The sequence below is a fragment of the Myodes glareolus genome, chromosome 3 (genome assembly GCF_982192425.1).
Source record: "Myodes glareolus chromosome 3, mMyoGla1.1, whole genome shotgun sequence".
NCBI lineage: Eukaryota > Metazoa > Chordata > Mammalia > Rodentia > Cricetidae > Myodes > Myodes glareolus.
In genome coordinates, this window is record NC_142028.1 from 12946783 (window position 1) to 12961446 (window position 14664).

Sequence of the window (14664 nt, forward strand, 5' to 3'; positions counted from 1 at the left end):
AATACATGAATTTTAAAATTATTCATTTTAATTATTAGTTGTTTCAGCTTTTCTTCCAGGTGACAAATGCTGTGGTACAGTATGTTCTTTAATAATTGATTTAATTAGTTTTAGTAAAGTTAATCAACCTGTATTCACTTGATAAAGAATATAAATTATTCAATGTTACTATAAATATGTTTTTCTAAAAAATATAGTTAGCTTAAAACCATCAGTGTTCAATAAATAAATGTGAAAATCAAATACTCTGTTGGTAACTCTTCCTTCATTAAGATACTCACCTGAAGAATTGTCTGTATCACTCAGCCTTCTAGGGAACAGAGAATTTAGCAATCCTTAGCTATCAATGAAATACTCTTAGTGCCTGTGCATGTACTTCATCTCCCCTCTATCCTATCAATTATTAATAATCACTTAAACTAAATAATGAAAAATAAAATTTAGAGAAGCCACTAACCAAGATGAACACCGTCTACATCTCACATGAGCCATTGCAGCCATTATCGTAATATGGTGAAAGGGGAAGGAGTAACTGTTTGCCTGGACTCTAACTTTTATCAAGTGATCTTAAAATGAAAAATAAATCTGCATCAATTGATTTCCCAACATTTTCTGACAGATTAGCTTCTTTGAGTGAGAATAAAGCTAATTGCTCTCAGGAGGCAATTATGAAAGCTCTCGGCTGCTCACCCGTGTGCCCAAGTCTCTGGAACATTGTGCAGGCTACACACTGTGAAGCTCAGGTGGGAATGGAGCCCATTGTGGCTGCTGGAAGCACCTCCAGGTATATGCACAGGCTGGAAATCTGTAGAAAAGCTGCCGCAATACACTTCGATGAGCTGGTAGATGGCCCTTGATAGCTCAGCTGTCACTTTCTCCATGAAGCCTACGGGAGGAAAGGAAAGAGACTGGGATGTCTGTGAAGGGTCGTATTTCTCACAAACCATCAATTACAGCTTTGAAATCTCTGATAATGAAATTTAAATAAAATTTAATTAAAATGACCCTTACTAACTAAAGCCAATTAGCCATCTGGGCCTCTGGAGGCAGCCTGGCAAGCTGCTGGCGGATCATCTGTCTACACACGTCCATATCTTCAGCAGTCCAGATTTTGAAAACATAACCTTTTAGTTACAAATCGGAGGCTCTTTTTATGATTAACTTGACATACCAATCGATTGAAATTTACAATCAATTTCCTTCTAGTTTTAAAAAAATTTAGAGTCAGCTTTAACTAAAGGATTATATTTTTAAATGGTTTTTGATTATTTCAAACTAATTTAATCTAAAAAGTTTTGTTTGCCTGTCTTGTGATGATATAAAAGGATTGCCACTGTGAGTATCAGTTTTTACTGTCAACTTGATACTCCTCCAGTTATCTGAGGAGAGAGTCCCAGGGATGGGTCTTATATATTGGGTTGACCTCAGTCTTGCTACCTAATGCAGGAAGGCCCAGCCCTTTGTGGGTGGTTTCCATTCCCTAGGCTAGATGTCTGCAAATATATAAGACAGAAGAAAGCTAGACCAGAGCAAGCAGATAAGGATATGCAAGGATCTACTCTTGACTGTGGGTGTGATACTTTGAGTTTCTGCTTTAACTTTCCTTAAATAATGGATTGTAACTTTGAATCAAAAGCCAAATAAACTGTTTTGTTTCTAAGCTGCTTTTTGTTAGGATAGCTTGTCATAATCACTTGAATGAAACAAGGGTAGTGATGAAGGAAGAAAAATGAATAATCAGGTAATAATTTTCCCAAAGGAGCAAAGGAATTGTTGAGGGGACAGATCAGCATGTCCATAGACCCTTCAAGCACACTCTGTGTCAAGTCACTTATGGAGACGCATGCAACTTTCTCCAAAGGCACTTCTGAAACATTAGTTGTGTCTTTGCCTCTACTTGTTTTGAAAAACAAATGGCACAAAGAGCTAGCTTTTTTCCCTTGAGCTTTCTGTACCATTCCAATGTTAGAGTACGTAGGCTCCTCGTGATTGTAACCAGCTTCAGCATGGCGCTTCTTCCCACATCCTGTCCTCCAGCAGTCCTGCCCACAATTAAGCACTCTTTGTTATTGCTCAACACATGCTATTATTCACTTAGTTATTCATAAACGCACACAAAATTTATGATAGACAAATTGTGCTTATTTGTCTCATTCCTGAAATGATTCTCCCCCCTCCTTTTTTTTTTTTGCAAGAGCCTGGGGGAAGATGAGCAGAGAGAAAGGCTCTAATTAAATTTCTCTGAGAGATCAGCAGTAGCAATTAATGAAGCAGAAGCAAAAGGCAGCATTATAATAGTCCTAAAAGAAGGCTTGTCAAACTCTGGAGGCCATCCAACAGAGATTTTTCCTGAATCATGGGTGGCAGAAATTTGTAAGTTTCTAGAAGTGTCTTGTTTATTCTTTTCAGATTGTTCTGTCAGTTCTTTGGAGCAAAAAGTGCAAACTCCTAGTTGATAACTGTAACATGAGGGGCTGGCTTGTTGGGGTTTCTGTCCCGCCCAGTACCCCACAGCCTGCAACTCCCAACGAAAATCAATCACACAGAGAACTCTATAAGTTATAAAGCTGATTGGTCCATTAGGTCAGGCTACTTATTAGTTCTTATGACTTATCTTAACCCATTATTCTGATCTATGTTAGCCAAACGGGCTCAGTACCTTTCTCAGTGAGACAGCTTACATGTTGCTTCTTCGGTGATCTGGACAGGAATGGCAGAGGAAACTTCTTGCTTCCCAGAATTTTCCTGTTCTCATTGCATCACCTCTACTTCCTGTCTGGTTTTCCCACCTATACTTCCTGCCTGGCCAATCAGCGTTTTATTAAAATACATGATTGACAGAATACAGATAATTCTCCCGTATCAGATAACTCCTAATCTCGAGAAAGTGTACCAGTGAATATGTATCTAACGTTACTGATGTTCTCAAGTTCATATTTTTGAGAACCTGAATTATTTTGATACTTAATCATATTCTACTCTTTACTGTCAGTGGAGATAGAGAGTTCTGGGTTATTCTTTGTTTCTGTGAGACTGCTTAGTAATATGTACCTATGTATTCTGTGTTTCTAGACTCTGGATGAAGAATTCATTTCAAGCGCATCTATGACAACCTGAGATCAGGTCCTAAGGACTCACTTCAAAGCTAGGCATGGGGGCTAGAGAGATGGCTCAGTAGTTAAGAACACTAGATATTCTTACAGAAGACATGAGTTTGGTTCCCAACATCCACATGGCAGCTCACTGCAATAACTCCAACTACCCTCTTTTGGACTCCATGGGCACCATCCATATTAACAATAAAAGCAGGTCTACACTCATACATATAAAATAAAATAAATATTTAAAAGTAAGACTTAGCACAGTTGTTTGCATCTGTAATCTCTGCACTGCGAGGCAATAATGGATGGCTTCCTGAAATTTGCTATGTAGTCAGCCAGGTAAACTCCAACTGTAGTAAGAGACCTTGCCTCAAAGAGGGGTGTGATTTCTTCAAAGCATAATGCATGCTCATATACACTTGCACACACGTACGTATACAATAATGACATCATCAGATTATTTTGTGAATCAAGACCTTGTGCTTGGTGGAGAAATATGGTGAAATAATATTTATAACCCCTGTATTTTTCTCTGAGAAAAGAATTTCAATGTTATTTTATTTTCAAAGCAAACACATGAATTGAAATCGGTTGTGATTTATTATGGAATATATGTTTTTGGGTACATTGCTGTTCATCTTTTTATGGAATCTCATATTCTAATGCCCTGAATGGTATGAGGTAAGAGATCTCATAATAGCACTCCCAAAACAAAATGACAGGGCTTCCTATCAATATAACTGTGTCTGTGCTCTCCACAGGTGATCATAAGAATCTGTGCCAGGAACATTTGAGGCAGCTGGTGTCTCATCTATCTCTCCATGTCCTGGAGTCTTCTGATCATCCCCTTTGCACCAGTTCTAGTGTTTTCTGCATTTCCTCTGCCCCTGTATCACCTTCTGTGATGAATCATGGAGGGTGACTCTAATATCAATGAACAATACTTCCAACTGTTTGAATTAGAATGAAGACTGCATGTTTCTCATGCAACTCCTGACTGTGTGGAAGGTGGGTTGTGTCAAATACATCTAACAGTCACCTCTGCATTCAAGGTTATTGGTTGTTAGTTATGTTGTCTCTGAAAGATGTTCATGTGTTCCTCTTCCAAAGATGATTTCCCTGTGAAAATAACATCCTCACCACAAACTGTCATATTTTGTGTCTATTACAACAGATGATAATTTAAGAGTTTAGTCTTGGGTGCCAGAGCTCAGAAGTGTTAGAGCTACTGTTGGAAACCAGATCTTCTGATCTAAAAGCGGGCCCTGCTCTGCAGCACATAAACACATATCCACTCATTACACAAGTAGGAAAGCCTTCTTCAATTTTCAGTGCCATCGTCCAAGATTATCTGTGAGTCCTGCTTCAAAACCCAATCCTTCTGCCTGGTCTACCAGTTGGTCTTTCAAATATAGCTTGAGTTTAAATCCAAAATTAATGACTTAGGAGACCAGTGCTTGCAACTTTTCTCATTACGAAAATCTGATTCATTGTAATTATTTTTTTTGCAGTATCTTTGGATTGTTAAGAGAACAAGTCTTTACTTCTACTTTTTTTGGGAGACAGAAGCTGGGAGACATCAGGGAGTTCAAGGTCTATCTTCAGTGTGAGTTCCAATATAGTGATACCATTCTATCCATCTCAAAAAAATGGAAAGAAGGAAGGAAGGAAGGAAGGAAGGAAGGAAGGAAGGAAGAAAGGAAGGAAGGAAAACAAAACTCCTTTCAGTGATAGGTCCCTCTACTTTTCTCACTTCATTTAAAAAAAACAGAACAAAAGTTTAAATAATGACACCCCTTTTATTTTCTCTGTGAACCCATGACCTCCATTAGTAGATAGGATCTTAAGGTCTGAGTAAGCCACTTTTCTCCTTGTCTGTGGACGTGTGTTACCACAGTACTTAGATGGGTAACTGAAAAAAAGTGAGGGAATTCTAAGAGTCATGCCCTTTATTCCCTTTACATTTTCCCAAATGTTTGAATGTATATTTTCATTACCTTTTTTTGAAGTTTCTGATTTCTGATGAAAATCCTAAAAAAAAAATAAAGAAATATGTGTGTTACAAACTCAGAAAATCATCAAGCTAGTAATATTCAAAATCAACACACTATAATTTCTTTGAAATGAGAAAATAATAAAAAATAACTATCAATATTATTTATCTCTGTTGCATGTTAAACACTGGAAATCTATACTGTATAATAAGAAAACCTTCTGGATATTGCAATGAGTAATGTAAGTTATTTGATTTTTAGAAAGAGATTGCTCAAACTGACTGTGCTTTTCATTATTAAAGCACTCTGCAGAACTTGTCTAAGCTCTGACTCTCCTCCATGACAGGAACTAATCTTCTGTTAGAAGTACATTTCAAATTCTCCTTGTTCACTGTCTACCTCTTCCTACTAGCAGATATTCAGACACAAGCTCAGGGGACCATCTTAAAGAGTCCTGATGAAGTGGGAAAAGACTCCTATAGAGTATTAATTAACTCATAGTTGAACACAGAAGAAAATACACTAAATCATATCACAAATAAAAATCTGAAGTGATACTGATTTTATTCTTTTCTTTGTCATTAATATTAGTGTCCACAGCATGATGACTATATTGTTGTGTGTATAATTCCTTAGCTGGCTTGAGGAATTGGCTGGTTTTAAGTTCATTACTCTGAAGACTATACATTGTGACTCACAGGTCCACTAGAAATAAAGGTGGAGCAGAAATGAAAGTTCAAGTTTCTAATAATATTCATTCTAATTGACACAATCTTTTGAAAGATTGAAAATTAACTTTATTTTACATATGGGGTCTTGATGCATAGACCATTCTTGACTCCTGTTTCTGGACTCCTCTCTTCTCCTGCTTCAGCTCTTCTGGTAGTTGGGACAACAAGAGTGAATTACTATCTAAGTAATTTTTTTCTTTAATCAAAAATATTGAAGTTTACTTATAGGGAAGTCAGTGAACTAAAATGCACATTTATTAAGCAAATAAACTAGAGAATAATTGTTTTCTTGTATCAAAGAACTTCCAGAGGATTCCTTTAGAGAAAGAATATTTACACTATGAAAAATATAATTAAATTTGAATGTAACCTTTGGCTCAAAATGTCATTTTATGATTCTCAGAAGCACTAGTGTAAGGTAAATGTTTCACTAGAATACAACATCAAATACCAGTCCCCGCAACTCCAGATACTATCTTCATCCCATCCAGGTGGGCTAGACTATTGAGCTGTTAGCCTAGCTTGACTAAAATTCAGTTTCTTCAGAAGCGTAGCCATGTATTATAAAATCACCCTGACATCCACCTACGGCACAGTAGGAAAGAACATATTTTCCACTCTGTGCTTCAGTTTTCTGGAGTATTTTACAAAAATATATTAAATGAGTTTCTGAAATAAAATATGAAGGCTAAAGATTGCTTTCAGTACAAAGTGGGAGCACAGAACAGAAGTGCGTTTATAATTTAATTCGTCATTTTGCCAAACTTTCACTTAATAGATACTTAATTACTTCCCTACATGGCCAAAAATAGTGTCTTGCAAAGAACACTGAAAATGAAGCCAAGAAAAAAGCAAAACATTCCAAATTTGAGAGTTGTTGTCAGAGACTTGGACCCCTCAGTATTTATTATCTTAGTTTCTAAGTGGGGAGAAAAGTTGGTTCTTGCTGGCGTTTTAACTGATGTTGGTTGTTGCCAAAAGTATTTGGTATTTAGGCTCAGTATTATTCTGTTTGCAGGCTCACAATCAAGACAGGATAGAAAATCGATAGGCAGGATCAGTATATACAACATGGAAACAATGAACTTCAAAGTCTGTAAAATAAGTAGGATCTTGGAGTTGGGACAGAGATGATTAAAGTATTTACCACTAAATAAAATGAAACTCTCAATTCTCTACTTTCTTTGTTCCTTTCCTTTCAAATAATTTCCTTCATGAAAATATGTGACTATATATGAGTTCAGTTGCTAAAAAAAATCACACATTCAGTACATAAACACAAAAGAACTGTAATGCATAAATCTAAGCTTTGCTTGCTCATGGCGTTCCCAGGAAATAGCCAATTTTCCCATAAAGAGTTCTTTTAGCTTCAGATTTACAGAGAAGCTGAGTATCTTGTAGAAATTTTTAGGGTTGTTTTTTTTAGGGGAATTAGGAGATGACTCCTTAGGAAGATCAGGCATTTCATTCCTTAGAGAACTTTAATATCATGTGAAGTTCATCTTCATCAAAGAAAATTTAAATCTGGCCAAATGTTCTCTACAGTGAAGATACACATCTGCTGTGACAAAGGTCTCTGTTTGCCATAAAGTGACTAGACAAGTTAATGGCCATGGGATGATGGGGGCAGCGGTGGAGCTTATGTGACTTAAACCTCCATGCGGACTTGGGAAGAAGACTCAGAGTTTCCACAAAAAGCATCTGCACCACCTCCAGGTGTTAACAGTGCTTGTGATTTAACTTCCACCACGGAAAACCAGAGAGGTAAATGGATTTCTCACCATCTGACTCAGATAGGAAATCGGAGAGCTTGGATCCCTGTCACATTTGCAGCACTGCACGATCGTTGTATTTTGCTATCAGCTCCAGATGTTTGCAGCGTCACCAAAGTGTGGTGACCAAAAAGACATGATTTATTCTTTGGAAGATAATTCTCACTGGTTTGGCATTCTGGCTTGACATTATTTAGTGGAATCGGAGAAACTTTCAATTATAAAGTTTATAGAAATATTTATTTTCAGAATACATGGGTGGCGTGCTTTTCAGGACCACAGCATTATTTGATTTTTGTCCTGACACAGGGAGAACAATACAATCAAATTAAATGCAGGCCCATATATTCCTCACCTTATTGTCACATGTAAAGACCTCAGATCTTAACATCTACACAAAATACGACAGAGACTACACAGTTATTTCATTTGCTTCTGTTCTAGTGGTGTGATGGTTATTCACTCGACACACTCTAGAGATTAGATTCACCTAGGAAACAAGCCCATGGGTATCCTGACGAGGGATTTTCTAGGTTATTTTAGCCTTTGAGTGCAGGTTGTATTAACTACTACTGCAGATGGTGCTATTCCCAGCCTGGAGTCCTGGACTATGTAATGGAGAGAGGGAGCTGAGCAGCAGCTTGTGTTCATTGCTCTCTTTTTTCGTCTTCCAAGGCAACATGACCAGCTATGTCCAGCTTCTGATGCCTCAACTCCCTTATGTGACGGACCGTTCTTCGAGCTGTGTGTGCAAATAGACACTTCTTTCTTTATTGGGATTTTGTCAGACATTTCGCCATAGACACAGGAAAGTAACTCAATAAATGGGAAATTAAAAAAGAAGATTTCTTCATGACTGAAAATTCAGATGTAAAATCATTGTTAAACATTAAACTTGGGGATTATTGATTATCTTAAACATGGCTGTTATTAATGCTGAGATGTTTTAGGTTTAAGCTAATGTTTATTTTTAGCATATTTGGTTATCTGTGTCTGGGATATTTTAGGATTGTCATCATCACTGTTCACAGAATTGCAAATAAATTATTTGTTTCCATTGTTTAATCACAAAACAACTTCTGATTAAAACAAGACATAGCCATGCATTCAATTACTGACTTGGCATAGTCACTCTGGTGTCAGCAACATAAGCAGGCAGCATAATTACTTCCATATCCAGTAAAAATGATTAGGCGGATTTGAAATCAAGTTTTTGAGAATTTCTGGACTAATATATTTAAAAGTAGCACCATCTTTGTTCTTCTTCTCCATACAGATAAAGAATTCATGTATTCATGTCTTAATCCTCTGCACCCAAACACCATGTGCAATTGATTTGAATAATAAAGAGAGCACACTAATACCAAATTTATGGCGTTGTAATGTGAAAGGGTTGAAGTGGAATAAGATTATATGAAATGAGTAACATTTATCAAGTGTTAACTATATATTTCCTCTGTCATGAGGTCCAAGCAGCCTATGGTCAAACCCATTCTGAATGTATTAGTAAGACATTTCAGAAATAAATGATTCACAAATTTTAAGTTGAACTTTATTCTGAGTAATAAATGAGAGTCCTCCCTCTCCAACTTCTTACTACCCAGGTCCAAACTCATTCCCAAGTCCCCGACATCCGCACAGTATTTGCTGCTGTAACATCTGAATCCACACAGTATTTGCTGTAACATCTGAATTGCAAAACTAGCTGTCATGGTTTTGGAGTATTTGTGTTCAAGTAACCATATTTGACTCATTGGCCTCAATGAGTCAGAATAATGATGCTTACAGTAGTGTTATATGTTATAATATGCAATATACTGCTATACTTTATCATTTTCATTGGTTTCTTTACACATCTATTTTATAAATTAAACCTTATCACCAGTGAACCTGTATACAGTGAACATGATACATGGGATGTGATAATGCAGGTGGGATCTTCACATGTTGTGGAGGGGACTATCATGTTGCTGCTCTTAAGGCTATTTTTATATTGCCATGATTGTTCTATTTCTGTTTGGTTGTTTGCTAGAGTAATAGACATGTGTGAATGGATTTCTTAAATATTGTTTTTGATTGGCACTCACAGTGGAAACTTCCCTTTATTCCACAGATTTAAAAACTTGCATAATGCTCTATTTTTCCAAACCCTTCGAAGTATTAAATGGCACAGGGCAAAGTTCCCAGAGATTTCCCCCAGAGTTCACAGCATCAGTGTCTGCTTCGCCATCTGTGAGAAAACACAGACACACTCTCCTGCTTCTGGCTGGACAGCGCTGTACCTATGCATGAGACCACCACCATCGGCCCATACACACAGCTGCTGAACACCGTGCAGTGCATCTTCTGACACACCAGTGGGCTCCACATTGGAGATTTTTGGGGAAGTCGCAAATTTCCCAAGTGTCAGTGTGTTAGAAATGTTTTTTTTTTCAATTTAATTGAAGCTCTTTCATGTAACATAATTGAGCTGCCCGTACCCACAGATAATTGACTTATACTGTTTGTGTACATACAAACACACATGTGCACACAGACATATGATTTCCAGTATTAAAAACATTTCATGGTCTTTAATTGTTCGTTGAATGCAGGTTTAATTATACTGCACCGATTGAATATATTTACCTGTGGTTGTCTCTTCTGAAGTAGATTTAGATCTTTCACTGTATCTGAAACCTGTTTGGTTTCAACACACCCCAGAACACGGCATATATTTTTAACTTCTTCAATAATATTATTCACATGTGTCTGCAGATGACAAGATCAGATATCATAGTTTATTAAAATTCATCGTCAGTTGACCTCTTTTTCATGAAGATGGAGTAGAATTGAAGGTGGTTTTTATTTTTTTATGACTGTCTTTATCCATTTGCTTTTCTTTCTTTTTAAGCATCTAAGTACATTTTAAAAATATACCTTTCTAGTGGTTTTATGTGTCTGGCCCTGGTCTTACTGTAAAAATCTTCAACATTCTCTGAACACTTGAGACAAATCTTTAACTGCTGTGCCGGCTGCCACCATGTGCCTCAAGTTAGGACATGGCACTGGTGGCTGGTTCCATGCTTCTTTCTGTATGGAAGTAGCCATGCTTCTGTATGCCAAGCACCAGCCTTAAGACTTCAAGACTAAGAAGCTTCATCTGGCTCCTTGTCAAGAACTTTTCTTAGCTTTCTTAGGTCCTGTGTTTGGATATTTGAGCCCCCATTTTGGACACCATATGTAATGAGTCTTTCTCTGTACCACCAGTTCCCGAATAAAGACATGAAAACTTATTATTAATTGTGAAAGCTTGGCCTTAGCCTAGGTTTGTTTCTAACTAGCTCTTATAACTTAAATTAACCCATTTCTTTTCATCTAAGTGCTGTCACATGACTCATGTTTTTTATGTCTCTTCCTGCAAGTCCTGCTTCCTCTGTCAGGCTGGCGACCCTCTCTTTTTTTTTCCCCAAGGCCTCTCTGTCCCCAGAAGTCATGTTTAACCTCTTTTTACCTAGATATTGGCCATGCATCTCTTTATTAAACCAATCACAGTGATACATTTCACACAGCGTAAGGGAATAGCCTGAAACAGTCTCCACTTCACATAACTGCTTTACTAACTAAATCTGATTTAACATGTAGAATAAAATGTGAGATAAAAAAAGGATGAGATACAGGAGTGGGGAATGAAATACAAAAGTAAGTGAGGCAAACACAAAGACTTGTAGCATAAACGTGCTTAAACCTGCTTATTCTGGAATATTTTCTTAACAGAACATTAATTAAATTTTACATTCACAAGCTTTTATATTAATAGGACACTATTTCTTCCTTTTAGTGGAAAAGAAAATCCCTTCTGAATCCTTTCCTATTATGATTTAAAGCACTGAAAAGAAAATTGGGGCACATAATTAATGACTACCACAGAGGAAAAATCAGGCATTCCATGGACTTCAACTAACCCGACTAATGAGCAAATATAAGAGGTTGATGTTTAGTTAAGATTTGCTCTTAATATTTCGCAGATTAAAAATATACAACTGTTCATTATAGCATGGAGAAGAAATATGGATGAGTAACTCCTGGGTTGGGGAAGAGTCAGCTGCTTCATGGCTATGCGACTCATCCCAAGTGAATATACTGAGAATGATGTGGGTACCAGAATCCAATTTAGTTGATAAAATAATCCAAAAGACATGCACTCCCCTAATAGCTAGAGAGCTAAGGTTGCATTTTCTATGCACATCATCAACGCTTGGTTGCAATTTGTAGTAACACGTGGCTAAGACTGGACTTGACAAACAGGATTGCCCCATAGAAAATCACTCTCCTGTTAATGAAATGTCAACAACACAGTCACCGAGGTCAGGACAGCTCTAGCGTAAGGCTTCATGGTCTACCCATAATCATCATTATGTATTAATGTCCATGTGTCTAGACAATGTCTTCTCTACAGTAGGAACAATTGTAATTGATTAGAAGGTTGCTCTCAAGATTAAAGGAGAGAAACTATTTTAAAAAATCACAAATGATAAGATTCTAATGTTTAATTTTGAGCCTTTCACATATGTTGTTGCTTATAAAAGAAGTCAGACCTAACCTCTTCTGCACAGATAACTAATGAGGTGAGGATTAAAATGCTATAAGATGAAGTGAGTGGGACACCTAAAGTGGTGCATTCTTATCTGGACACTAGGAAGAGCCAATTGGTGTATATTCCAAAAGATGCATAAATATTACCAATTAAAATGAAAATTCTGAGTTGTCTTGGGTCTCTGAGAATGTGGAAGTTAGTTTACTCCACATTTGTGGAGTGTGTCTTTAAGGGGTGCCCTATGTTGTCTTCTGGCCTCCACAGGTTACTATGGAGTGTGACCTCACATAACTCATATCAAACACACACCTACAAGTGCATTCACATGCACATGCTCTTCCCACGGGGTGTGGGAAGAGCATTTTAAGCTCAGTAGAGATTCAGACAACATGAGATTTTTTTAGGAGTGCCAGCCAATTCAGGTAGTTTTGTACACATATCAGGAGCTACCCAAGCGAAGTAGAACAAGGTCCTAGATCTTGCAAGTGTCAGATGAAGAAATACAAATATTCTACACACATGCCCACAAACCCTATGTGCTCAGATGAGAGTGAGTGGGCAGCTTAGCTCATAATATAGATCGATTAGTTCTCCAGATGACAGACAGCTAGAGGCATCTTCCTGTCTGAGCTTCTGCTCAAACACTGGTCCTTCAGCGGCCTGAGGAAACTATCAGTCTGAATGCAGGTTCTGACACGAGGACTTAATGTTTCTGACTCACATTCTGACAGGTACTGATAGATGAGACCTCAGATATTTGGATGGAATGGGGGAAGGGATGATTTGAAGCTAAGACCCAGAAATAGACAGAGGACTCTGGTTGGCTGATGACCTCTGAAGGGCAGAAAAAGACAAGTCTGAGAGAGAACTTCTAAGAATGCCACTTCCTGGCCACAGCTTTAACTGAAAAATTGATGGTGACATCTCTTGTTATACAAATCTGAAGCTATTAACCTATATTGTATATACAGATTCTGTTTTAAGAATGATCGTAGGTCAATGTGGTTTGGATGTGAGAGGCCCCGTGCAGGCTTGTGTGTTTGTAGACCTAGTCCTCTAACTGGTGGGGCTCTTGGGAGAGGTCATAAAACCTTTAGGATCTGGGGTTTGTCTGCTAAAAGTGCTTGATGGCAGGGCTTATAGATTACATATTAGTCCTTCCTTCATCCCAAGTCTTTTTTTTTCTGTTTTAGGCTATGAGGAGAGATGAAAAATTCTGGTCAATTACCCCACACCACCAGGAGATGGTTGCTGCCAAGCCTGCTACTAGAGTGGAGAGTGGCCTCTCAAACCATGAAACACAACTAACTCTTTTGTCTTCAGTTGTCTCTTGCCAAATTGCTAGTTACAATTAGTAAAAAGCAACTATTTCAGAGGTTATTGCTATTGTGAATTCAAGCAGAAGCAGACCCAAAGCATCTGTGTGGACACACTTTCCAACCGTACTCAAACATATGTGTTTATGTGTGTGGGAGGAAGAGGTATAGTATCTGATGTATATTTATATATACACACATGTACACACAATACACTCATGCACATATTCATAGACATATGTGTGCACAAACATATATATATACATGCACATAAATACACACACATACATGCATATGTGTACACACAATATACACAAACACAGTGGTTTTTTTTAGATAATCAAATCCTATGAAAGTCCTGTATTCACATATAAAGGAATGCGGATTTTGGATCAATAGGATAAGAGAGCTTTCTCAAAAGTAATGGCTTAAGAATTGAGTAGGTAGCCCCAGGAAGACTGAACTCTTCCACTTACAGGCACAAAAGCACTGGGGAAGTTGACAGAGGAGTTCTGCAATCCACAGGAGTTTTGACTGGGTTAAAGTCCTCCTGAGTATGATCCATTGAGTTAGTAAAACCACAAACTGTTCTGTAAGACAGGTTCTGGATTTTTCTTCAAAGATATTTGGTGTGTCACAGGCCTCGCGGGCTCAGCATTCTGATGCTTTAGACAATAAACATACCCACCTGGATAGGATTGGGAGCACTGGAAAACACAGCTGACAAATGCTTCTCCTCCAGATCTTCCTGGAAAAGAGAATGGAGCATCACTCAAGTGAAAGAAAGCTAAGCAGCTCGGGCTTCTGTAGTGGAGACAGAGACAAAGGCGGACCGTATCTAAACAGTCACACTGTCAGCCCTTTACCCAATTCCAGCCTTCACAGAAACCCGAGCGTGTGTCTGTTTAAACATGCTGCCTGAAAGGATCAAAATCAATTCATGAATTCAGAGACACACTGAGAGTTTAGGATGCTTTCCTTTCCATTTCTTTTTCTGTCGTGAATTTTTTCTTCGAAGAGATGAATATTTTCTCTGAAGAAGAACTTTGGCATGAAATGCAGAATATTAGGCCTGTTGTGAAAAGTGAAAGCAGCTGCCATATTACATGCAAAGTTGCAAATTGTTAAGACCTCTAAAGAGATGTGAGATCTCAAGGTAACCGAGTGATCCTAA

The 14664-nt window shown here is 37.7% G+C and overlaps 1 protein-coding gene across 8 annotated transcripts in view; it reads right to left on the minus strand.

The window, feature by feature from the left end:
* Pik3c2g (phosphatidylinositol-4-phosphate 3-kinase catalytic subunit type 2 gamma) overlaps positions 1-14664 on the minus strand; it is a 364812-nt gene that overhangs the window by 267588 nt on the left and 82560 nt on the right. For all 8 annotated transcript variants that reach the window (XM_087904035.1, XM_087904037.1, XM_087904036.1 and 5 more), the window contains 4 exons: positions 14179-14238; positions 10227-10349; positions 5099-5132; positions 691-886 (listed from right to left, as the gene is read on the minus strand). In XM_087904035.1, coding sequence (XP_087760161.1) covers positions 691-886; positions 5099-5132; positions 10227-10349; positions 14179-14238 — 413 coding nt within the window. The remainder of the gene's footprint in view (positions 1-690; positions 887-5098; positions 5133-10226; positions 10350-14178; positions 14239-14664) is intronic.